The sequence below is a fragment of the Euprymna scolopes genome, chromosome 32 (assembly GCF_053919585.1).
Source record: "Euprymna scolopes isolate OS-2025 chromosome 32, ASM5391958v1, whole genome shotgun sequence".
NCBI lineage: Eukaryota > Metazoa > Mollusca > Cephalopoda > Sepiida > Sepiolidae > Euprymna > Euprymna scolopes.
In genome coordinates this window covers 52,796,981-52,824,260 of record NC_136513.1, presented here as the reverse complement: position 1 = coordinate 52,824,260, position 27,280 = coordinate 52,796,981, and the positions used below count along the sequence as shown (strand labels likewise).

General features: G+C 35.3%; 1 protein-coding gene across 1 annotated transcript in view; it reads right to left on the bottom strand.

The window, feature by feature from the left end:
* LOC145256357 (IQ motif and ubiquitin-like domain-containing protein) overlaps nt 1-27,280 on the bottom strand; it is a 67,732-nt gene that overhangs the window by 27,147 nt on the left and 13,305 nt on the right. The window contains exons 4-7 of the mRNA XM_080115177.1: nt 27,039-27,128; nt 20,455-20,589; nt 10,585-10,749; nt 458-786 (exon numbers count right to left, since the gene is read on the bottom strand). Coding sequence (XP_079971303.1) covers nt 458-786; nt 10,585-10,749; nt 20,455-20,589; nt 27,039-27,128 — 719 coding nt within the window. The remainder of the gene's footprint in view (nt 1-457; nt 787-10,584; nt 10,750-20,454; nt 20,590-27,038; nt 27,129-27,280) is intronic.

Here is a 27,280-nt window from a genome sequence, read left to right as displayed (position 1 = left end):
AGTACAAAACAATTTTCTTTTTTACCATCTCTATAAATACAAGTAATGTTGAAAAGAAAAAATTGTTCTAAAAATCATGTCTCGCTAATACTCCTTATGGTTAAAAGGCATTAGCATTTGGAAAAGAAAAAAAACTCACACAAATACAGCAAGTAAATTGTAGTATATTTTATTTTATTGGCTAAAGCGAGTAATCGCACAATTAAAAGTACGTCGGATTTGTATCTGATTAAAATAAACATTTATCTGGTCGACAGAAGAAGAAGAAGAAGAAAAAAAACATGATTTCGCTAAGCACAACACAAATAAGGTGTCAACAAGAAAATATGATATTCTCTTCATACAGAATACCCCTTTTTGAGAGAACCCTACATTAAAAAATTGACCTTGTGTTTAACTCTACCCCCCATGGCAGATGCAAACAGATAATAACTCATGAAACACCCATTTTGGTTACCTTGCTCAATATCAAATTTTCCTTTTCCTGCGCGGTGAAATACGTCCCAGGTGTCAGTAACTTGTCGGTTTTCACAGACACAAAATAGCCAATTTTCGTCATTTGGGTCGACGTCTCTTCTGCTGTCTGCATAAATCGATCCCGGAGCACTGCAGTTTGTGTTGCTCTTGAGAATCTCACAGTTAATGGCCAAGCTAGAGGCTTTGGGTTCGTCTGTGTTGAGGCATTATGAAATTCCTTTTTACTAATCCGATGTCGGAATCCTCCAAGAAATGGTTTCTTTTGGTTCGTCTTCTCAATTTCAACCGTAACTGCACGCACTTCATTACCTTTCAAAAAACAACAGAAAAAAAAACAACTACTTAGTTAGTGCTTTTGAGGAATAGGTATCCAGAAATTTGCAGTCGTAATACGGTTGTGATCTAAGCAGTTCCGTCTATGAATGGAGAAAACCGAATCAAGCTCCAATGGCACAATACAAACCAAACTAAAACGATTTGGCAAAGTAAAGCTTAGTCAAAAATTAGGGTTAGGGTTAGGGTTAGGATAAACATCTTAAAAAAATAATTGTTAGTTCGTATTTTTATGGTTGATCTTTATTTATAGGTAGAAAGTTCTTTAATACTACTACTACTACTACTACTACTACTACTACTACTACTAATAATAATAATAATAATAATAATAATAATACTGCTAATAATAATAATAATGATAATAAAAATATTAGTAATTAATAATAATAATAAAAGAATAAAATTTAATAATAATGGCAATAATAATAACAATAAACCCATCCAAGCAAGAAGACCAGATGCTGTAATAGTAAACAAGAAAGAAAAGTCCTGTCAAATCGTTCCAGCTGACCACAGGGTGAATATCAAAGAAAAGGAGGAATGGAGCAAATACACAGAGCTAGCCAAAAAGCTGAAAGGGATATGGAAGATGAAGAAAATCAAAATAATACCTATAATAGTAGGAGCACTAGGAACAATCCTGAAAAACTTTGGAAAAAAGAATAGGAGAAAGTGGAATCAAAGGAATGATTGGAAAATATAACAAACAACAATAATGAAAACAACTGAAATATTAAGAAAAAACCTTGAATGTGGAAATTAACCCACAGGAGCAACAAGTGCGGGCCAGACAAACTGCTGCAAAGGCAAAACATGAAACACTACATGGAACCAAGAACACTGAAACCGCATATCTATAAGTTCTCTAACCCAACCCCACTCTCATCCTCCCATTGCCACAGCACCCCCCTCTAAAAAAAAAGAGTGAGACCAAATAGCCAAGTAGAGTCAAGGAGGAAGGAAAGACCGAGGGACTGACCAGGCCTCTGCTAGATAAGTGCGAAGAGAACTGGGACCTTGGGGAGGCTTATTGCCACTCAAATTCCAGTGAAGACCAATAGTCACTGCCAACAAGAAATCAATGGCAAGCAGCTGTTGCGATAATGTAAATTTATTTGAAAATGTTATCGAAAGAGGTGGAAAGTACTAGAAACCTGCAGTTGTGATTTGGTTGTCATGTGAACATTTTCAAAATCGATAATACAGCGCATCCTCTATGGTTCAAAAACATGGACACTTTCCAAAAGGTTGGAAACGTGGCTAGATGGTGCATATACCCGCCTTCTCATGTGAACCCAAAATCTCTCATGGAAGACCCATCCAACCAAACAACAAATCTATGGCAAACTTCCATTGGCATCATCTATTGTCAAAGCAAGACGTGTTCAGTTTGCAGGCGATTATTTTACAGAAGTAAATAAAATTATTCCTTCCCTCCTTCTGTGAAATCATAACTAATAACTCCAGAAGTAAAATGCTCGCATATCTAGATGTCATTGCAAACGATGCCAATGTTGAAAGGCGATACCTGGAAGCAGTTATGCAGGACCAGGGATATCTGGCATGAGCGTGTGAACTCCATCATTTTGACTACAATCAAAAGATGATGAAGACATGCAAACAATTCAAAATACAAAGCTGAATCAAGTTTCGATGCTTCTACACAATATGAACCGAACTAAACTTTGCAAATTAAAACTAAAACTGATAAGATGATTCCAATATTTTTTTCGATCTCCAATACAATTACTGATTCTGATTCTAAAATCACTTAAGAAAGGGAGAATTTGCTCTTATTTATATATATATATATATATATATATATATATATATATATATATATATATATATATATATATATATAAATGTTTTATTTGTTTTTGTTAGCGATACTTTCTTGAATGAATTCAAGTATTTATACGAAAGTGCATTTTTACCTAAATGCTTGTTGGGAATAATTTTACCATTGACCAATCTGGTACCCCCTTAATGGAGAGCGGCATATATATCATTTTTAAAATATAATTATCCACTGACACGTGTTTCGTCGTCTACAACTCATCAGAGTGGCTGAATCTAGCGAGATTCGAAATAGGCACCTCATGATATAAAGCCTAAACCTCTACCACGCGGCTAACCTCGCAGGACTAATAAATATATCACTTTTATGCACTTCCTACAAGGTTAGACGCGTGGTAGAGGTTTAGGCTTCTTATCACAGGGGACCATAGATTGGAGCTCAGACGAGTTGCAGGGATAAGAAAAGGGCATCCCCCACTAGGTTACTAAGTCTATTATTTTGCACTCTATCAAGGCAAGATAAGCTGCTTCTAGCAACTCTTGCCCGGATGTGGCAACAGTACTCCATCCTTGGACCTACTTAGCTCTTATACAGGTAAAGAATTGCATCAGGAATGAGATATCTACTGGAGTGATAGAACGATCCCACCATTTTCCCAGCAGCCTTGGCAACGGATTTGACGTACGTGTTCCATCTCAGATCAGGAGTAAAGGTCAGACCTAGAAGTTTGTCAAAACATGGAGCCTCGCCAAGACGAGAGCCAGTCATTTCGATTGATGCCAGACAGGGATCAGAGCATTGATGATGGAAAGAGAAAAGCTTGGTTTTAGATGTATTAAATGTAACTAGCCTTTCCCCATTACATCATATGATCAAGATCAGAGGAGAAAGAATCAGAGAACTTGATCGTTTACTGCTTTGAAGTGTTGCCATGGATGGTAGTGTCGTCAGCATAAATGTCTAAAAATGATCTTAGGATGTTATTTGGGAGATCATTGATGTAGATCAAGAAGAGAGTTGGACCTAGGATGGATCCCTGAGGGACTCCAGCATTAATAGTGAGCTTCTGATTTCTGCTCATCAACCACTACTCTTATAAGCCTATCAGAGAGAACTGATTTAATAATTGAAAAGACATTTCCAGCTATACCGTAGCTGGAGATCTTGTGGAGTAGATCTTTATGCTGTACCCTATCAAAAGCCTTTGATATGTCAAGAGCAATTGTCCTAGAAAGGAAGCCTCCATTGAGAGATTCGCTAATCATATGAGATATAACAGCACATTTGCTGTAGATATATTGCATGTCATTGAAGAGGTTATATTTGCTGAGGTGGTTGACTACTTCTCTATTTAACACAGATTCCAGCAACTTACTCATGACACACAGGAGAGTGATTGGTCTGTATTGAGAGGGAAATGACTGATCACCTGAATTTTTAAATGTGGGGATTACTGATGAGATTTTCCAAGGTGTTGTGAAGCAATTCTCCTTAAGACAACGCTTAAACAGCTTTATAAGGATGGGAGCTAGTTCTGGTTGAAGCTTTTTCAGTGCTATGCTTTACTGGAATCGAGTTTTTTGATTAGCTTGGCAACATCACACACAGATATTTGTATGTCACATAGTGTGTTTTCAGACACAGGAGGAAAGTTTTTGGCAAAGAGTTTGGCTTTGTCTGATACTGACGAGATTACCTCAGGTCCATTGACGAGATTACCTCAGGTCCATTGACGAGATTACCTCAGGTCCATTGACGAGATTACCTCAGGTCCATTGATGATAGTTGGGATAGAGCACATACTTCTATTCAGGGCGCTGCTTGTTGTTTGCCAAAATTGGTGGGAACCAAGCCGCTGCTCAGCTACTTTGGACTTTACAGACTGAGCATATAACTCTCTCACATTCTTTATCACTCTTTTACAGTGGTTGCTGCTAGTCCTGAAGGCGGCTTTAGTCTCAGTACATTTATGTTGGAAGCAATAGAAAAAGTGATTTCTGTGTGCAATGGCAGCAGCACATTCGGAGAGAACCACAATTGGTTGTTAGGTGTTTGCTGGAATTTTTTGGAGCGTATGAAGCAGTCTATACCTACAATGAACTATTCCGTCAGGTCTGATACTATTGAGGACATGTTCTTTTTAAACATGGAATGAAGATGTAGATGTGATATAAATTTATGAAAACTATCCCAGTCAACCATCGATATATACTGTACGATGGAGAGGCATGTCAAAGGACTTATTACATTTTGTTTTTATTTTGAGACAACCGAGTGGTCGGAAGTGGTCTTTAAGATAGTAACTCCGTTGTTATCGAGGCAATGGCAAATATTAACGCAGTCGTGTAAACAAGTGCAACCCGAAAGCACATACAGGGTAATTTAAGGTCTTCTCTGGAGATATCTCTACCACATGGAAATCCATCTCTAATGCAGGCACATATTCCATGCCCATGTCGATCTTGGGGGTCAGATTTGGACGTTAAATTAGAATATCCTTTAATTATGAACTCATCTGGGGAAATAGTCGGTCAAATGCCAGTTTCGCTTAGGAAGAATAGGTCTGGTTTGGTTTCCTGGTAACATAGACCTGTAATATTTGTTTATTGGTTGTTATACCTATTTACTATGCCTCCCCACGGGACAGAGTTAGACACCAGGGTCGTTTTTTAACGTGGAGAAAAGGTACAAAAATAAAAATTGTCTCAGTCGTGAAGGATTTCTCCTCCACCGAAAGAGAACAAGAAATAGAAGTGCAGCATCTGAAGAACAGATGGTATTTATTTGCTCCCCGACCGAGCAAATTAGGCACAAGGCCGATTTTTAATGTGAGGAGTGAAGGGGAAATGGGGACCAACTCCCCGGGGAGTAGGGGAGTTGGATAGTGACAATTGGTATGAAGGGTTGCCCCTACATTGACCAAGGTCTTATATGTGAGGTTGCCCACACATATGGTCTTTGCTTGCAGTATCTGCCTGAACAGATGGTATTTATTTGCTCCCCCACCGAGCAAATTAGGCACAAGGCCAATTTTTAATGTGAGGAGTGAAGGGAGGGGGAAGGGAAAAAGGGGACCAGCTCCCGAGAGGTGGGAAATGGGAGCTGGTTAAAGGTCAGGTATGTGGGGTTTCCCCCACATCTGGTCTTTGCTTGCAGTATCTGCCGGAACAGATGGTGTTTATTTGCTCCCCCACTGAGCAAATTAGGCACAAGGCCGTTTTTAATGTGAGGTAAAAACCAGCTCCCCTTAAAGTAGGCAAAAAGGGGCACTCTGGTTACCAAAAATAATAATTGTCCCAGCATAGAGGGTTTCCCCTCCATTGACTGGTACAAATTATCTTAAGTGCAGTATCTGCCGGAACAGATACTACACTTTGATCTTGGCCAAAACTAGACAAAGGCCAGAGGAAGTTGGCCGAAACGTTGTGAACCAATAAAAAGATCCAAAAACAACAACTAATAAAGATGAGACTAATAGTCAGAAATAAAAATAAAAATTAACATATAATGCTCATCTGAAAAAATGAATTCCAATTAAGGAATAATATATATACCAATCGGTACTGACCCGACTATGGAAGATCAGATAATAAAATAAACGTGGATTTATAAGATCAAAGAATCCAACCTTGATCGCCCTTCGGGGCCCGTGGCGCAGTTGATGGAGACGTTGAATCTCTACGGTTCCAGATGAACATTGTCTGAAGATAGCGGTTTCAATCCCACCCAAAGCGTGCCAGAGGTAATTGGTCAAAAATGTGGTGAGACGACAACAACTACAGATGGCAGTGATGGCTGAGAATGCAGTTAGGAGATTCGAAGTTCCTATCCGTCGCGGTTACCACCTGACGAAGGCCAGAGGAAGTTGGCCGAAACGTTGTGAACCAATAAAAAGATCCAAAAACAACAACTAATAAAGATGAGACTAATAGTCTGAAATAAAAATAAAATTAAACATGGCTAGTTGTCTTTGTTGCCTATCCGATTTTGCTGGTTTTAAACTGTGAAATGCGCCGCATATTGGCTTGTGGTCTGTTAGAAGTAATACTTTGCGACTTTCAATGAGGTGGCGAAAATGTAATACAGCCAAATAAGCTGCTAAAAGTTCACGGTCGAAAGTAGAATATCTTGTCTGTATTGCTGTCAGTTTCTTCAAGAAAAATCCTATTGGTATACTTTATGTAAGGCAGCACCTACTGCATATTTGCTGCTGTCCGTGACAAGTTGATACTGTGTGCAGCTTGATTGAGGATGGGATAGTTCCGTTAGCTTACCCAATATTTTAGTCATGGTAGAGAAGGATTCTTTTTCTAATGTATTCAAGGTGATTAATCCTTTCGGTGTTAGTCGTATTCTCTTAGATAAAGGAAAAACTAACTTTGCAAATCCTGGTATTAATTTTCTGTAAAATCCTACCATACCAAGAAATCTGCGTAGGCCTTTAGCATCTTTAGGGCACGGAAAGGATTCTATTTCTTTTACTTTATTTGCAGTTGGTGTAATTCCCTTTAAGTTAATTTTAAAGCCTAAGAAGTCAAGAGCAGTTACGTTGAAAATCGATTTGGAGAGTGATATTTTGAGATTGTTTTCTTGAAGGATTTGGAAAACTCTGTCAATATATTTTTTATGGGATTGTTCGTCATTGCTGAAAATGAGTATATCATCGATATATACGAAGACACAGTCGATATCTCGAAAGATTCTGTCCATATATTTCTGAAAGGTAGCCGAAGAATTCTTTAATCCAAACGGCATAAATTCATATTGATATAGTCCCATTGGCGAAATAACTGCAGTTTTTGGAATATCATCTGGGTGCATTTTAATTTGATGATAGGCTGAAATTAAATCCAGTTTTGAAAATCGTTGTTTATCAGTGAGTTTAGTAGTAAAGGAATTAATATTAGGGATGGGGTATCTATCACTTTTAGTGATGCTGTTTAAGGTGCGGTAGTCTCCACAGCAGCGATATCCTCCACTCTGTTTAGGTACTAGATGTAGTGGGCTTGACCATTCGCTGTCTGAAGGGGTTATTACTCCTTCATTTATTAGTCTCTTAAATTCTTCTTTTGTAGCAGTCAGCTTTTCAGCAGACAGTTGTCTGGATTTAGCAAAAACTGGTGAGTGACTACCTGTGTTGATTCTGTGATAAATACCGCAGTAGTTATTGTTTTTGTTGGTGTGAGGAGAGATAACTTCTGGGTATTTATCTAAGCTTGTTTCAATAAATGTGTGTATATTTGCTTCGTTTATGACCACATTTACAGGAGCAGTAGTGTTTAATAACAACTTCTTTTTAGTGGTTGTTGTTGGGTCATAAATTATCCTGTTTTTGCAGTCGATAGTGAGGCCAAAGTTATTTAGAAAGTCAATTTCGAGGAGGGGATTGGTGATATCAGCGACCACGAATGTCCATGAAAAGGTCCTTCTTAAGCTTGGTATTGCAATCTCCAGGTTAGCTTGGCCGTGGCATTTTATTTTCTCTCCATTGGCAGTGGTGAGTGATACTGGTGTTGGGTATAACGTCACGCCTTTTAACGCGGACGTCGGTATTATTGAGAGGCTTGCACCAGTGTCTACTATAAATTGTAAAATTGTTGTCCCTAATCTTGCTTTGATTTGTAATAGCAGCAAACTCAAAGGGACTGACACGGTTCGCGCTACTGGTTTTCCGAGGCTGTTGGTGGTGGTGTGGGTGGACGCGAGCTTGGTAACATTTTGATGTTCTGTTTCTTTGGCCATTTACACCACGGTTTGCAGGTTCTTGCCTGCTCAGTAAAGTAGAGGTGCGCTCTGCATATTTTAGTTTTTTGTTCTGGGAAATAGGGTTTTATTCCTATCGGTATACGAACGTTTTTATTCCTTTCTGTGTGCTGATGCTGAGTGGTGAATGCTGTTGTTGTTCCGTTCATGTTATTTAATAAGGGCATTAATTCGTTCTCTAATTTTCCAAGTTGGGATGAATTTAGTTCTTTTTGAGAGGCAATGACGGGGGAAATTGTTGCAGGTAAGGTCTGAAGAAATTTATGAAGAAAAATTTCTTTGTCGACGCCTATCCTTTTTGCTATAGAGAGCATCTCCTTTAAATATGCTGATGGACGGCCTGTTATTGTGTTTGTAGACATTAACTCGTCTAGCAACTCAGGCTTCGTTCTTTCATTCGCTTCAATTAAGGAGCATTTCAGTTCCTCATAGTCCTTTTTGTTTAAAATATGAAGCGGTATTTTTGTTACCACCTCTGCAGGCAGAGCTGATATGACCGTATAAAATTTTGTTGTCGAATTTGTAATGTTCCGCAGATGGAATTGCGCTTCCAGAATGGAAAACCAGCCATTCACTGCTGTTTCCATGAATTCCGGCGGTTTTATTGTAATTTGTTGTAATGAGGCTTCTTCCATTTTAAATTTCTTTCTTTTTTTTTTTGTGTGTGTATGCAAAAATATATTCTAGTATTTTTCTTTTAACCGAAGAAAGGTGGGAAAAAAATATAGTTTGTTTTACTTACGTCGAAGGTTCTCTTTGAAAACGTTTGTGACGTGAAATAACAGTTACTTGTAATTTTCCTGAAAACTCCAAAAAGTGTTTCTTTCCTTTCAGTGCTGGGTAAAATTAGTTTGTTTTTTGAGGTTGTAATGTCCTTTTTGTCGGGTCACCGTTGTAATATTTGTTTATTGGTTGTTATAACTGACAAAGTGGATCCAAAGATTAGCTTGAGAGGAATATTTTATTTTCTTAGTTTTTACATACTTTTAGAATTCTGTGTCTGCTCTTCCCAGGACATGTGTGACATCGTAGAAACCTGGAGACTGACTCATCCTTTTAGGTCAATCATCGGTCAAAGAGCCAGAGAGAGAGAGAGAGAGAGAGAGAGAGAGAGAGGGAGGGAGAGAGAGTGTGTGTGAGTGAGCGAGCAGTAACAGCAGAAGAGAAAAGAGAATAGATTTTTGGGTATCTTGGTTAGTTGAGTTCTTTTAGAGAAAGAGAGGATTAAAGAAACAAAAATAAATATAAAAGCCAAGTACGTCCAAGGATGGAATACTGTTGCCATATCTGGGCAGGAGCTGCTAAAAACAGCCTATCCTGCCTTGACAGAGTACAAAATAGACTTCGTGGCTTAGTGGGAGATGACCTTTTCTCTACCCTGCAACCTCTCTCCCACAGAAGAGTCGTTGCGAGCCTATCCTTGTTTTATCGTTATTTCCATGGCAGGTGCTCGTCTGAACTCCAATCTCTGGTCCCCCCTCACCAATCTTTCACGAAAAACACCTGTCTAGCTGAATCCACTGTGAAACATTTCTCCCACTCTATATCTGTGCCTAAATCAAAACGCGGATTCCATGAACAAAGCTTCTTTCTTAGAACTGCACGCCTGTGGAACTCTGTTCCGTCTGCCTGCTTGCCACCGGATTACAACTTGGATGTCTTCAAGTCCAATGTTAACAAATTCCTAATGAACCGCCCCCTTAAGTAAACACTTCATCAAATCTCTACACTAACGTAATGTACTTGCAATAACCCTTATCCCTGAGTGGCTTCCGGGCCTTGATAAGTGGTGATCACTGTGTGAAAAAACAAAAAAAAAAACAATGTCTTTTCTTCATGGTAGTAGTATGTGGCCTGAGGTCACTTAGGTTCACTCCTACAGACCCTGATGTTAGAGAAGGATACATTGTAGTGGGGGCGTCTACATTGGAAGTTGGAGTTCTGGGTTTAACCGTGTATTTTTTCTGGAGACTTTTCATGATGGAGTTTTAGGATTTCTAGAATAGTTCGACAGACTCAGTTAGAGCAGGGCAGAGAGGGAAAGTTAGTTGCAAATCAGATTGAAAGGGCAAAATAATTAGGATGATCATTATATCATTATATTGTATCAGATTGAAAGGCAAAATAATTAGGATGATTATTATATAAAGGACAATTATTTTTAGATGCATCGAGAACTTGGCTTTGCATTAAAATAAAACACAAACCATCAGGGATATTGATGCTGACAATATCTGGTTCAAAGCCACTCAGTTTTTTGTAAGGCTTCAATGGATTTTTTTCAGGATCGGTTGACATTAGTTCTAACTGGACAGTTCCATTGGGTTCCACACCAAGAACTCCTAAGGTCACCATGTCATTCAGCATATTTCCTTAAAAAAAAAAACAGAAAAAAAATGAGATAATGCAAGGTGTTCGAAATAAATTTGAAATTTTCTGAAAGGAAAATAAAACGTCTTCGCCAACAATTAATATATTCTCAAAATTCAAAGCTCATATTTTAGAAGATCTTTTATCAAATTTTAGTTTACTTGAGAAAAAAAAAAAAAGAACGGCCAAACCTTCACCACAGGTTATGAGTAGGATCTGAACTTAAAGCATACAACATTTAAAGTGTTCTTTAAGAGACGCCAGAACTCTCAAAATAATAATAATAATAATAAGTGCAAAGAGAACTGGGATCTTGGGGAAGCTTATTGCCACTCAAATTCCAATGAAGACCAACAGCCGCTGCCAACAAGAAATCAATGGCAAGCAGCTGTTGCAATAACGCAAATTCATTTGCAAATGTTATCAAAAGAGATGGAGGGTACTGGAAATCTGTGAATATTTGTTGTCACTCAACTTCCAGGGAACACCACAGGCTATTTTCAAGAAGAGATCTTTAATGATCTGTGTGAAAGCTCCTTGTGAGCCAATAATAATAATAATAATAATAATAATAATAATAATAATAATAATCTATATATATAAAAGGCAAAACAGCTGTGCGCGTTTTTGTATTTCCAAGAAAGGCTGGGGGGGGGGCGGTCTCTCAACCACGTTACTATTTTTTTAGAACTTTTTTTATATACTCCCTAGATTATAATATATAATTATATATAATATATAATTATACTCCCTAGATTATAATATATAATTGCGAACAGACATCGTCTCTACATTTATTTTGATCGATTTTTAAAAAATTCCCTCTATTTTGTCCTTTCGTGTGTTGGTTTGTCTTTTTTGTATAAATAAAGTGAAACTGATCGGAGCGAAGATATAGTGCCTGGCCTTTAATGCCAGAACGTCTTGAAAGCAATTAACTTTGATCAATGTCAGGGAAACCCTTCATATCAGACAATTGCTATTCATTTTGCCGCTGCCAGAGTTCCCTCTTTTTTGGGGGAACGACCTTGTGGGGAAGCAAATAAATACCACGAGAGAAAGCAAAAGCTTGACTGGCCCCAGGCCAGGTTTAAAAGCCACTTTCATTTCTATACCGACTCCTGTGATTCTCAACTCAATTATCATTGAGTTGAAAACTTTTTGGTTGACATTGATAAATTTGAACGCTTTTCACTTCCTGTGGCGTCATAACGTAACAGTAAGAGTTCAGCTTTTCTTTCCCTTTCTTTTCCGCCCTTGCGTCACGGGTTCGAGCCTGCCTGCCTGCCTGCCTGCCAGCCTACAAAAATTTTTGTTCTCAACACACACCTCCAAACACTCCAGGCAACGCCGGGCACCCCCGCTAGTAATACTTAAAACTTAAATGATTTATTGCATTCCGGTATATATATCAATATATTCTTAAAATATATGTAGTGACAGCTATATATGACTGGAACAAATCTTCAGCAGAGACATTCTAATAGCAATCACCATTTTCAACACACACACATATGAAGTATGCACACGCTTACAACATCATAATTTGCACATCCACACACATGCGATAAAGGAACTATGTTACGCATAGCAATACAACAAATAGTCCGGAACATTCTAGAACATGTGTATATAAGCTTTTGTCCGCAAAAATCAAACCAGTTTCTCTTCAGATTTCTTCAGCTCAATATGGAGCCAAGAGACTCCATCCATGCTGGACGTTAAATTACATAACAGGATTTCCCATGTGTTATGTACCTAAAATTCTCAATATGAAAAAATTATCATATCTAATGAGATTCATTTTTCTTGGCATTTTATGTTATTGCAAACTACTATTTTCATACGTATTGAACACACACACACACGCGCGCGCACACACACACACACACACACACACACACACACACACACACGCATGTCACTTAAGCAAGTAATGATTTTATTTTCCTTCCAGAAAACAACCACGTGTTTCCCCTCAACATGAAAATTCATAATCGTGAACTTTTTGCCTTTTCTTCGAGAACCACATTAACAAAACTAATGAACACTTGTTGCAAAAACCTTGACGTTGAAATGATTTGAATTACTTTTTCTAATAATAATGCTAATAAACGTTGTTATTTTATTCCAGTACAGCTGACACGGTTTCAAAATCACCGTCTCCATTTTTTTTCTTTGTTCATCACTCCTACGGTTCCTCTTCATTTTCCCTCCCCTTAAACAAAGGATGCGATAGGCTAATGGCAGTATGAACATATCCGGGTTCAGTGAATTCATTCACCTTCCCTTTCTCTTTTCATCATCGATTTCGCTACGCATGTTGGAATTCAAATAAATCAACAAAACGCCATTAAAAAAGGCAATTGACATTTTTGAAATGGAATCAACAAACTCACAATCTACTTTTGATTGCATAAATTTCGTCCTAGAATTGATTAGAGTCGTTTGTTTGTCTTATTGGGAGCGATATCACTAACTGGCCAAATGAATACAGCTCATTTTAGCCAAGTCAAGGCAACTCAGCCGGGGAGTAGGAGGAGGCTCCTGAAGCGACGACTGACGCTACCAGTCACGTTGACCGAATAGTAATAAAAAATACAAGAAAGCTATATGCCCAGTCCATTAAATCCAAAGTAGCTGATCAGCGGCTTGGTTCCCACCAGCTTTGGCAAATAACAAATAGGATCCTGAACAGAAGTGTGCGTTCTATCCCAACCGTTATCAATGGACCAGAGGTCATCTCGTCAGCATCAGAAAAGGCCAAACTATTTGCCAAGAACTTTGCAGCTAATTCTACCCTATACGACGAAAGCCATCAACTCCCCATATTTCCTCCTACAACACAAAGCATGCTAGATAACATACAAATATCTGTGCATGAGGTCGCCAAGCTAATCAAGTAAATTCCAGTAAAGCAACTGGCCTTGACAGCATCCCAATTATAGTGTTAAAAAAGCTTCAACCAGAACTTGCTCCCATATTTACGAAACTGCTTAAGCGTTGCCTTAAAGAGAAGTGCTTTCCAAGACCTTGAACAACCTCATCAATATGCCCTGTATTTAAGAATTCAGGTGACAAGTCATCTCCCTCTCAGTACAGACCAATAAGTCTCCTGTGTGTCATGATTAAGTTGTTGGAATCCATATTAAATAGAGAAATGGTCAACTACCTCAGCAGGAATAACCTTCTTAGTGACACGCAATATGGTTTCCGTTCTGAAAGACTTACAGCAGATGTGCTAACGGTTATATGTCATAGGATTAGCGAATCTCTCGACAAAGGCTTCCTTTCTAGGGCAATTGCTCTTGACATATCAAAGGCCTTCAACAAGGTATGACATAAAGGCCTACTTCACAAGATTTCCAACTACGGTATAACTGGAAATGTTTTCTCAATCATTAAATTATTTCTCTCTTATAGGCTCATAAGAGTAGTGGTCGATGTACAAAAATAAGAGGCCTGCAGTGTTAATGCTGGAGTCCCTCAGGAGTCCATCCTGGGCCCAACTCTCCTCCTGATCTACATCAATGATCTCCCAAAGCACATACTTAAATCATTTGTTGACATCTATGCTGATGACACAACCATCTACGGCAACACATCAAAGGCTGTAAATGACAAAGTTCTCTCTGATTCTCTCTTCTCTGATCTCGAGCATGTGGTTCAGTGGGGAAGACGTGACTGGTTACCTTTAATGCATCTAAAACTAAACTCTTATCTTTACATCATCAACGGTCTGATCCCCATCTGGCATCAATTGAAATGGATGGCTCTCGTCTAGGAGAAGCCCCATGTTTTGATAAGCTTCTGGGCTTGACCGTTACTCCTGATCTGAAATGGAACACGTACATCAAGTCTGTTGCCAAGGTCGCTGGAAAGATGGTGGGATCCTTCTACCGCTCCAGAAGATATCTCACTACTGATGCAATTCTCTATCTATATAAAAGCCAAGTACGTCCAAGGATGGAATACTGCTGCCATATCTGGGTAGGAACTGCTAAAAACAGCCTATCTTGCCTTGACAGAGTACAAAATAGACTTCGTGGCTTAGTGGAGGATGCCCTTTTCTCTTCCCTGCAACCTCTCTCCCACAGAAGAGACGTTGCGAGCCTATCTTTGTTTTATCGTTATTTCCATGGCAGGTGCTCGTCTGAGCTCCAATCTCTGGTGCCCCCTCACCAATCTTTTATGAAAAACACCCGTCTAGCTGAAACCACTGTCAAAAATTTTCCCAACTCTTAGCAGCAGTACAAAGAGCCCTTATAAGGCTAAACAACCAACCCTTATCAGAAAAACTAATAAGTTTTTCTATTAATGCGATTCCCTACTACTTGCCTCCTTAGACTCACCAACAGCGAACTTCATTCCCAATCTCCAGCACTCCCAGTTCACTTCTGCAGCCTTCCAGCTCCTCCTGCAGCTTTCTGGCAATCTTGTCTGCAACTTGCTCCTCCGACCTGCAACCTCGCTTGCACCTCGTTCCTCACACCTTCAACCTTGCTTGCACCTTGTTCCTCTAACCTGCAACTTCGCTTGGATCTTGTTCCTCACACCTTCAACCTCGCTTGCACCTTGTTCCTCACACCTGCAACCTCGCTTGCACCTCGCTCCTCATGCCTGCAACCTCGCTTGCACCTCGCTCCTCACACCTGCAACCTCACTTGCACCTTGTTCCTCACACCTGCAACCTCGCTTGCACCTAGTTCCTCCGACCTGCAACCTCATTGCACCTCGCTCCTCCGAACTGCAACCTCACTTTCAACTCGCTCCTCCGCTTGCACCTAGTTCCTCACACCTGCAACCTTGCTTGCACCTAGTTCTTCACACCTGCAACCTTGCTTGCACCTTGTTCCTCACACCTACAACCTCACTTTCACCTTGCTCCTCCGCTTGCACCTAGTTCCTCACACCTGCAGCCTTGCTTGCACCTCGTTCCTCACACCTGCAACCTCATTGCACCTTGTTCCTCACACCTGCAACCTCACTTACACCTCGTTCTTCACACCTACAACCTCGCTAGCACCTTGTTCCTCACACCTGCAACCTCGCTTGCACCTTGTTCCTCACACCTGCAACCTGCCTTGCACCTCGTTCCTCACACCTGCAACCTCACTTGCACCTCGTTCATCACACCTGCAACCTCGCTTGCACCTTGTTCCTCACACCTGCAACCTCGCTTGCACCTCGTCCCTCACACCTGCAACCTCACTTACACCTCGTTCCTCCGACCTGCAACCTCACTAGCACCTCGTTCCTCACACCTGCAACCTCGTATGCACCTTGTTCCTCACACCTGCAACCTCGTTGCACCTCGTTCCTCACACCTGCAACCTCACTTGCATCTCGTTCATCACACCTGCAACCTCGTTGCACCGCGTTCCTCACACCTGCAACCTCACTTGCACCTTGTTCCTCACACCTGCAACCTCACTTGCACCTCGTTCCTCACACCTGCAACCTCACTTGCACCTCGTTCCTCACACCTGCAACCTTGTTGCACCTCGTTCCTCACACCTGCAACCTCAATTGCACCTCGTTCCTCACACCTGCAACCTCGCTTGCACCTTGTTCCTCACACCTGCAACCTCGTTGCACCTCGTTCCTCACACCTGCAACCTCGCTTGCACCTTGATTCTCACACCAGCAACCTCGTTGCACCTAGTTCCTCACACCTGCAACCTCGCTTGCACCTAGTTCCTCACACCTGCAACCTCGCTTGCACCTTGTTCCTCACACCAGCAACCTCGTTGCACCTCGTTCCTCACACCTGCAACCTCGCTTGCACCTAGTTCCTCACACCTGCAACCTCGCCTGCACCTCGTTCCTCACACCTGCAACCTCACTTGCACCTCGTTCCTCCGACCTGCAACCTCGCTTGCACCTCGTTCCTCACACCTGCAACCTCACTTGCACCTCGCTCCTCACACCTGCAACCTCGCTTGCACCTCGCTCCTCACACCTGCAACCTCGCTTGCACCTCGTTTCTCACACCTGCAACCTCGCTTGCACCAAGATTCTCACACCAGCAACCTCGTTGCACCTAGTTCCTCACACCTGCAACCTCGCTTGCACCTAGTTCCTCACACCTGCAACCTCGCTTGCACCTTGTTCCTCACACCAGCAACCTCGTTGCACCTAGTTCCTCACACCTGCAACCTCGCTTGCACCTCGCTCCTCACACCTGCAACCTCGTTCCTCCGGCCTGTGTCTGTCATTCTTCTTTGTCTTTTTGCTGTTTACTTTTTGCCTGTGTCTACCTTGTTAGTTGTTGGGTCGATTGTCCCTGGATGACCGGCCCCGCAACACAGCAATCGCAAGTTCTTATTCGAATGTCATTATTTTTCCGAAGTTATTCACGCGTTTTATATTTATATGAATGTAGATGTGACTCGATAGGACCTTTCTGTAAATCGGAGATCTGATTAAATTTATCTTTAATAGTCCCAGTGATACTCTACCACTCTCGACTTATATATATTGTTGCACCTCCAACCATGATCTCCAATATCAATGGATTCCGACTACGAATTGGTGAATGCTGACTCCCAAGTCACAGTCCTATATATATATATATATATATATATATATATATATATATATATATATATATATATATGTCGGAATGCCACATTAATCCCTGGTATTCGCAGCGATCAATGTCTTCTAAAATATGAATACAGAGTGATGTTTTAAAATTTATCTTGGATCACAACTTTCAAAAAAGGAAAATCTGTTTTCTCAGCTACGAAGCCAGATCAAATTTTTGTTAAAGCAAAAATCATCACTTAACCATATTTACTCCCTTTCAAGATCACCCTTCCCGCTCCCTAAAAGTCCCTCTCAAAAAGTAAAAGACAAAATTTTAAAATTCAGTTTTAATCAAAATTTTAAAAAAAGAAAAATCTGTTTTTCACAAATCCTAAACCAGTAAACTCAAAATCTACGATTTCCATTTTTTTTTAATCCTTTTATTTTATTTATTTTTTTTCCTCAACGTTCATCCCTAACAAGCGGTTATTATTTGGGACCATGTCTAGGAAAGATTTACAAGGTGTTGAGTTACGCTACATCTGAACTTCTGCATATCAGTATAGTCAAGGGAATAGGAAGGGAACTCCAAAGTCTAGCAGTTTGAGGGAAGAAATTATTAGAGTAGAAAGCTTTTAGGGACGTCAACAGTGAAGAGGTGTGATTTGCTAATTGCAGGTTTGTCAAGAATATGTACCCCGAGGAGGCACAAGTGAAACAAGTTCATCAAAACAAATTCCATTAAAATATTTGTAAAACAAACACAGAGATGCAACATTGCGGTGATGGGACAGGGGTTGGAATTTAGTTGACAAGGTGGGACCTATGAGATCGAAAACTCTTTTTGGACCCTATCATAGAGAGAGAAAGGCTGATGGTTGATGCACCAGCCCAGATGTGGTAACAATACTCTGTGCATGGGCGAATGGTGCCTTTGTACGAAATTTATAAGCTACAATCAACATCCAAATGAATGCTTTGACGATAATTATGGTTTTCAAAAGGCGAACAATTAAAAGATACATCTGCCTTACTTAAAAATTGCTAGGTTTATTTATGGTGTCTTTTACATATATAAAAAAAAAACCACCCAATACTTTTGCTGATGAGGAGACACTGTTTTAAAAAAAACTATATGTTAAAATTATTGTCCGTGGCTTAATGTCTATCACAATAAAAACATCGTTTCCGAAACGATCGTACAAATTATTGACTTTTTGTTGTTCCTTCTTATGAAACATATTTTTAATTTTTAATTCTAATTTGAATTTTAAATTATCAATCACATTTCTAAATATTAAAGTAGCTCTAGGATATTTGCCTATCAAACTTATTATATATCTGAATTACAACGAGCACTGTTCTTTTCTTGTATTTTAATTAAATTAGTAATTTTACTATCACATTAAAATACACTCTGCTCTTTAGACTACTGTTCTAACCCCCTTTAAATTATATATATATATATATATATATATATATATATATATATTTTTTAATCTTGTTCGCGAATATTCGTCAAAATTTAATATTTAAAAATATTATTTTAAAAACATATTAATTGTCACTGAAGTTAATGTTTTAAAGAATAATTAAATAAATATTGAATTGTCTTAAAAACGCACACAGACCCCCCCCCAAGAAAAAACACGGTACATAAAAATCAATCTTGGTCGCAAAAATCCGAAACAGAAAGACGCCCATTTATTTAAATATCTTTTATTTAAATACATTCGTTTTATTACTTACTTTAAAAAAATGTTTTGTAAATATATATTTTTTCTTTTAAATCTTCAAAAGTTTTGTAAATATATTAAAAAAAAAAAAAATTGCTGGCGAATATTCGAGTATGTTTGCTATTTGACGTGTTTACAAACAACCGACGCCAAGTGCTTGTGCCAATGTCAAGGTCGAATCACCGGTGTTAGTTGAAATGTGCGCCAGTCGCCGCCAAGAGGCATCATCTGCTACAGGGTATCTATTCTTTACTTGATCCCAGATTTTGTATTTATTATTATAGAACCAATACTCCATTCATTATTATATTGTACCTAATATATAGTAATGCTACCCACAGTGTGGCCCGATCATACAATATGCTTAAATATAATATTTTAATTTATAAAGATTGCGTATATATTATTATAAAGCCAATACTCCATTGGGCGACCTGAACGAGAATCACCCTCCTCCCCTATAATTTTTATAGTATGTTTTATTACGTAGTATAGTTTTCGAGGTTGGGGGTGTTTATTCCAAAAGCCGTTCTTAACATTGGGAGATTGGGGGTGCTAATAATACACTGAGTTAGGTCGTAAAAAAAAAATCAACTACAGAATACCTGCTAAAATTATAGATCCACTCTCAATTGATTATTATATTGCCCTCAATATATAGAAATGATTTTAAAAATTAAACAAAAATATATATAACTTGGGTGCCATCAACTAGGATCGAAACCAAAACATATATCACTCCAGCCTTAATCGTTAAGTTGTAAAGTTTACTAGAAAATGACGTCATGACGTTAAAATTTGAGATGGTGACATGTGACAAGCAAATTCAGAGTTTTAGTATAATAATATATACTAGCAGAACCATAGTAGTTGAAAAATTTCAAAACATGTATAAATAAAATGAATAAAAAATAAAATAGAATAAATTACAACGAATTTAAAACAATTTTTAGCAAATTTTAAAGCTAAAAAGAATTGATTTTAAAAATTTAGATTTTTTTTCAATTAAAATTTAACACACAACACATTGTTTTGTTTTGTTTTTTTTGTGAATAATTTTTTTATATAAATTTTAAAGGAACAGATGTAAACTCACTTGAATTTTTTTTTTAATTTGTAAAAGAAACTATAATAAAAAAAAAATTTAGTCTCCTCTCAGCATGACTTTTTTTAATTATAAAATAAAATAGCCACTATGAAACCGTAAACAGACAGCCATGTTTTTTTTTTTTTGTCTTTTTAAAAAATTTTTGGAGAGCAAATGGTTTTAATGGTATTTAACTCATAAGCAGCGAGTATAAAGGGGGGGGGTAATTCGTTTTTTATTAATTAATGTTTGCAATGATTATGTTTTCTGTGACACTAGACGTACCAGCAAGTAAATTATTATTTAGATTAAAACAATGTGTTGTGAAAAGATTCAGAACTGCTTCGACTTACTTCCAAAATGGAGTTTAATTTGATTGGTTTTCATTTTTAGCTCAGTTGCAAAATATTCTTTTAGGTTGCCTATCGTCTGTCCCATCATGCTGGCCACAGTAATCACTTGCTCTGCCGGCATTAACTTCACTTTCACTGGAAAACAAACAGAAATAAAAGAAGGCACGAGTGATACATTTTTTTTTTTATTTTTGTTACAAACCAGAGTTTCCCTTTTTGAAGTGCTGGTTTCTCCTCCACATTAAAAACCGACCTTGTGTCTAACTCTGCCCTCGTGGGGAGGCAAGTAAACAAAAAAATAAAAAATAAATCGTATTATTTGGATTTTTATTCTCACAACAATGATAATCTAACACGACATCTGAACAATAAGCGGATATTTGCTAACTTGACACAAAACCAGTTTGTACAAGTGTTGCTTATAGGATGACCTACAAGCAATTATACCAGAATTTTTTATGATTTTAATTGTGGCCACAAAACAAGAAACAAATATATATATATATATATATATATATATATATATATATATATATATATATATATATATATATATATAGGCAAGATGACCCAGCGTCTTCAGGTTAGAATCGCTCAGCATGTGCTGCGCTACATTTGGGATCATCAGCCTATTTCCAGGCATTCCCAATTAGTAGAATCGGCTATTGGACCACACTTAGTCGATGAAAAAGATAGTGCTTCTACATTCTCTTCGGATTGTTTTTCTATTTTACACAGAGGATGCACTAAGTTCCACCTGTCTGTCCTCTAGGCACTTGCCATAAGTTTTAGCCCCCCCCCTACACACACTTTGTGTCAGCAGAGAAAACTTCGCTGGCAGTTGGAACTACTTCGCGGGACACATTCCATTTAAGGTTCTTTATTATTATTATTATTATTACAACAATTCTACAAAAAAAAAAAAATATATAATAATAATTTCCATTTCTCTTTACAGATGCATATCCTTGAAAAAGTCCGTCTGTACGAAAAGCACTTTGGGTTTTTGTTCTTTTGACATTTCGTGATTTTTCTATCTTTTCTTATTTTTTCTTAATCGACTTATTTATTCTATAACGAATAATGTTCACTTTTTTCTTGGGTTGTATTACATTTCGTGATTTTTTTTTTAATCGACTAATGTATTTTTTTTTAACATTTGATTATGGTTCAGTTCTTTCTCATTATTTTAACAGGTTCCTATTCTAATATATATATATATATATATATATATATATATATATATATATATATATATATATATATATATACTAACAAAAACAATAGAAAATAAACAAATAAATAAATAAACATGAATATACATAAACGATCACACATATATGTATGTATATATATATGTATATATATGTGCATATATGTATGTACACATATGTATATTTATGTATATAAAAAAAAAAGAAGGAAAATGTCTGCCTTAAACCACTAACCTAGTTCTAAAACAGATCCTTTGTTCGATAAAATGCATGCCCATTGGCTGATAGGAAGGGGCGCGGTGGATACTAGAAAGCTGTTTGGCTAACTAGAAATCCTCAACAGAAGAGGACCATATAAAAACAATAAACAACCACAGAATTCGCGCATAAGCCTGACGAATCCTAGAGTGGATGAAATGCCAAATATTCAGTGTAGCTTAATTGCTATATATATTTTATAAATTACTAAATTACTATATATATATATATATATATATATATATATATATATATATATGTATATATATATATGTGTATATATATATATATATATATATTGTTTCTGCCTTCCTCACACACATGCATATACTTGATATACGAATATGTAAAATTATAAAAAATATCGTCATTTTATTAAAATGAGTTTATTTAATATCCAAAAGGTAACTAATTTGGTTGGAAAAGCTCCAGTAAAATTCTATATCTTAATTTTCTGATTAGTTTTTTTTTTATTGTTCAGTTTCTTTTTATATATTTTTAAATATATTTGTTTCATATATTTTTTTTTTGTGCAATTTCGGTTATGGGAAGTGTTGGGGATCTTCTCCGGCATGAAACCGCTTCAAAATGATATATAACATGGCTATATATATTAATGAATTAATTCAGAAATCATATATAACAGTAACGTATGTGAGAAAACGATATTGTTTTTGCACTAACCTGATATTTTCTCAATTTGTTAGCATTTATTCAAAATCAATTTGGCCTATTTTCACAATTTGTTAAAATATGCTAATTTGTTAAATTTAGCATATTTTAAATGTGTTAGCATATTTTTCTCAATTTAGCATATTTTCTCAATTTATTAGCATATTTTCTCAATTTATTAGCATATTTTCTCAACAAAATAATTGAGAAAATATGCTAAATTGAGAAAATATTTCTCAATTTGTAAGCTAATATTTAGCATATTTGTTAGCATATTTTCTCAATTTGTTAGCATATTTCCTCAATTTTTTAGCATATTTTCTCAATTTATTAGCGTATTTTCTCAATTTGTTAGCATATTTTCTCAATTTTGCATATTTTCTCAACAAAATAATTGAGAAAATATGCTAATAAATTGAGAAAATATGCTAACAAATTGAGAAAATACGCTAATAAATTGAGAAAATATGCTTACACATTGAGAAAATATACTAAAAAATTGAGGAAATATGCTAACAAATTGATAAAATATGCTAACATTTGTTAGCATATTTTATCAATTTGTTAGCATATTTCCTCAATTTTTTAGCATATTTTCTCAATTTATTAGCGTATTTTCTCAATTTGTTAGCATATTTTCTCAATTTTGCATATTTTCTCAACAAAATAATTGAGAAAATATGCTAATAAATTGAGAAAATATGCTAACAAATTGAGAAAATACGCTAATAAATTGAGAAAATATGCTTACACATTGAGAAAATATACTAAAAAATTGAGGAAATATGCTAACAAATTGAGAAAATATGCTAACATTTGTTAGCATATTTTCGATGTGTTAGCATATTTTATCAATTTAGCATATTTTCTCAATTTGTTAGCATATTTTATAAATTTGTTCGCATATTTTCTCAATTTATTAGCATATTTTATAAATTTATTAGCATATTTTATCAATTTATTAGCATATTTTCTCAATTTATTAGCATATTTTCTCAATTTATTAGCATATTTTCTCAATTTGTTAGCATATTTTCTCAATTTATTAGCATATTTTATAAATTTGTTCGCATATTTTATCAATTTATTAGCATATTTTCTCAATTTATTAGCATATTTTATAAATTTATTAGCATATTTTCTCAATTTGTTAGCATATTTTCTCAATTTATTAGCATATTTTATAAATTTGTTCGCATATTTTATCAATTTATTAGCATATTTTCTCAATTTATTAGCATATTTTATAAATTTATTAGCATATTTTCTCAATTTGTTAGCATATTTTCTCAATTTATTAGCATATTTTCTCAATTTGTTAGCATATTTTCTCAATTTGTTAGCATATTTTATAAATTTATTAGCATATTTTATAAATTTATTAGCATATTTTCTCAATTTATTAGCATATTTTCTCAATTTATTAGCATATTTTCTCAATTTATTAGCATATTTTCTCAACAAAATAATTGAGAAAATATGCTAAATTGAGAAAATATTTCTCAATTTGTTAGCTAATATTTAGCATATTTGTTAGCATATTTTCTCAATTTGTTAGCATATTTCCTCAATTTTTTAGCATATTTTCTCAATTTATTAGCGTATTTTCTCAATTTGTTAGCATATTTTCTCAATTTTGCATATTTTCTCAACAAAATAATTGAGAAAATATGCTAATAAATTGAGAAAATATGCTAACAAATTGAGAAAATACGCTAATAAATTGAGAAAATATGCTTACACATTGAGAAAATATACTAAAAAATTGAGGAAATATGCTAACAAATTGATAAAATATGCTAACATTTGTTAGCATATTTTATCAATTTGTTAGCATATTTCCTCAATTTTTTAGCATATTTTCTCAATTTATTAGCGTATTTTCTCAATTTGTTAGCATATTTTCTCAATTTTGCATATTTTCTCAACAAAATAATTGAGAAAATATGCTAATAAATTGAGAAAATATGCTAACAAATTGAGAAAATACGCTAATAAATTGAGAAAATATGCTTACACATTGAGAAAATATACTAAAAAATTGAGGAAATATGCTAACAAATTGAGAAAATATGCTAACATTTGTTAGCATATTTTCGATGTGTTAGCATATTTTATCAATTTAGCATATTTTCTCAATTTGTTAGCATATTTTATAAATTTGTTCGCATATTTTCTCAATTTATTAGCATATTTTATAAATTTATTAGCATATTTTATCAATTTATTAGCATATTTTCTCAATTTATTAGCATATTTTCTCAATTTATTAGCATATTTTCTCAATTTGTTAGCATATTTTCTCAATTTATTAGCATATTTTATAAATTTGTTCGCATATTTTATCAATTTATTAGCATATTTTCTCAATTTATTAGCATATTTTATAAATTTATTAGCATATTTTCTCAATTTGTTAGCATATTTTCTCAATTTATTAGCATATTTTCTCAATTTGTTAGCATATTTTCTCAATTTGTTAGCATATTTTATAAATTTATTAGCATATTTTATAAATTTATTAGCATATTTTCTCAATTTATTAGCATATTTTATAAATTTATTAGCATATTTTCTCAATTTGTTAGCATATTTTCTCAATTTGTTAGCATATTTTCTCAATTTATTAGTATATTTTATAAATTTATTAGCATATTTTATCAATTTATTAGCATATTTTCTCAATTTATTAGCATATTTTCTCAATTTATTAGCATATTTTCTCAATTTGTTAGCATATTTTCTCAATTTATTAGCATATTTTATAAATTTGTTCGCATATTTTATCAATTTATTAGCATATTTTATAAATTTATTAGCATATTTTATCAATTTATTAGCATATTTTCTCAATTTATTAGCATATTTTATAAATTTATTAGCATATTTTATAAATTTATTAGCATATTTTATAAATTTATTAGCATATTTTCTCAATTTATTAGCATATTTTCTCAATTTATTAGCATATTTTCTCAATTTATTAGCATATTTTCTCAATTTGTTAGCATATTTTCTCAATTTATTAGCATATTTTCTCAATTTGTTAGCATATTTTCTCAATTTGTTAGCATATTTTATAAATTTATTAGCATATTTTATAAATTTATTAGCATATTTTCTCAATTTATTAGCATATTTTATAAATTTATTAGCATATTTTCTCAATTTGTTAGCATATTTTCTCAATTTGTTAGCATATTTTCTCAATTTATTAGCATATTTTATAAATTTATTAGCATATTTTCTCAATTTATTAGCATATTTTATAAATTTATTAGCATATTTTATCAATTTATTAGCATATTTTCTCAATTTATTAGCATATTTTCTCAATTTATTAGCATATTTTCTCAATTTGTTAGCATATTTTCTCAATTTATTAGCATATTTTATAAATTTGTTCGCATATTTTCTCAATTTATTAGCATATTTTATAAATTTATTAGCATATTTTATCAATTTATTAGCATATTTTATAAATTTATTAGCATATTTTATCAATTTATTTTTTAGCATAAATTTTATTTATTAGCATACTTTATCAATTTATTAGCATATTTTCTTCAATGTGTTAGCATATTTTCTTCAATGTGTTAGCATATTTTCTCAATATATTAGCATATTTTCTCAATATATTAGCATATTTTCTCAATTTGTTAGCATATTTTTCAATGTGTTAGCATATTTTCTCAATGTGTTAGCATATTTTTCGACTATATATAAGTTGAGGAGACATCCGTTTACCCCTGTTATATAGTTGGCCGAGCAGAAGAGTTAATTATCTGTTATCTGAAGATCTATAAGTTTATCTCATTATCTATCCATCTATCTATCTATCTAATTGGCAAAGTAAATAAGAGAGTTGAATCTATGTTTTGATAAGGTTATCAAACCTTGTCAAACTCGGTGATCAATCAAGTTTGCACTGGAAGGTATCTGAACAGGTGACTGGAGGTTGATGTGTCGTCTGTCACATGTTACAGTTTACTGAAGCATTGTTGAGTTGGATTGAAGACATAAAAGGAAGAAGATTAATCTAAAAACAGTCTCCTTACAAAGGGGAGAGAGGTCTCAGAATGGAGACATAGAAGAACCACCCCAAGCCAAGATCATCGATCACTTCTCTGCTCGACATAATGCCTAAGAGTGAAATAAATATGTATAAACCCATTATTTGTCTTGGGTCGTTTAAACGTCTTGCTACAACAGATTTCCAGCTCCACCAAAGACAGATGGCAAATTCCTCAGGTAGGCCCAAAAAGACAGATTCTTTAGGAGTCGTCCTCTTAAATAAATTAACTTATCTAATTTCCATTACAATACCCATTAACACTTATCCTTGAGTGGCTTCCGGGCCTTGATGAGCAGTGACTATATGATGTAAAAAAAAAATGAAATAGATACAAATACAACAGAAATTTATCATGTTTTACAAACCTGTGATATTTGCTCTTGGATTTGGTAATTCTTTCAAAGGCAGATCATCCGATTTGGTTTCCTCCGTCTTTTCCGTCTTGTCTAAAGCATCTATAATAACAAATAGATATAGCACATCACTTTTTAAAGCATTAACAAGGCAAAAAAAATTTACTTTTACCATGACTAATGTTTGTGCAAAATTTCAAAATATTCCAAAGTGTGGTTATTGAGAAAATTGCAACTAAATGAATAGACAAACA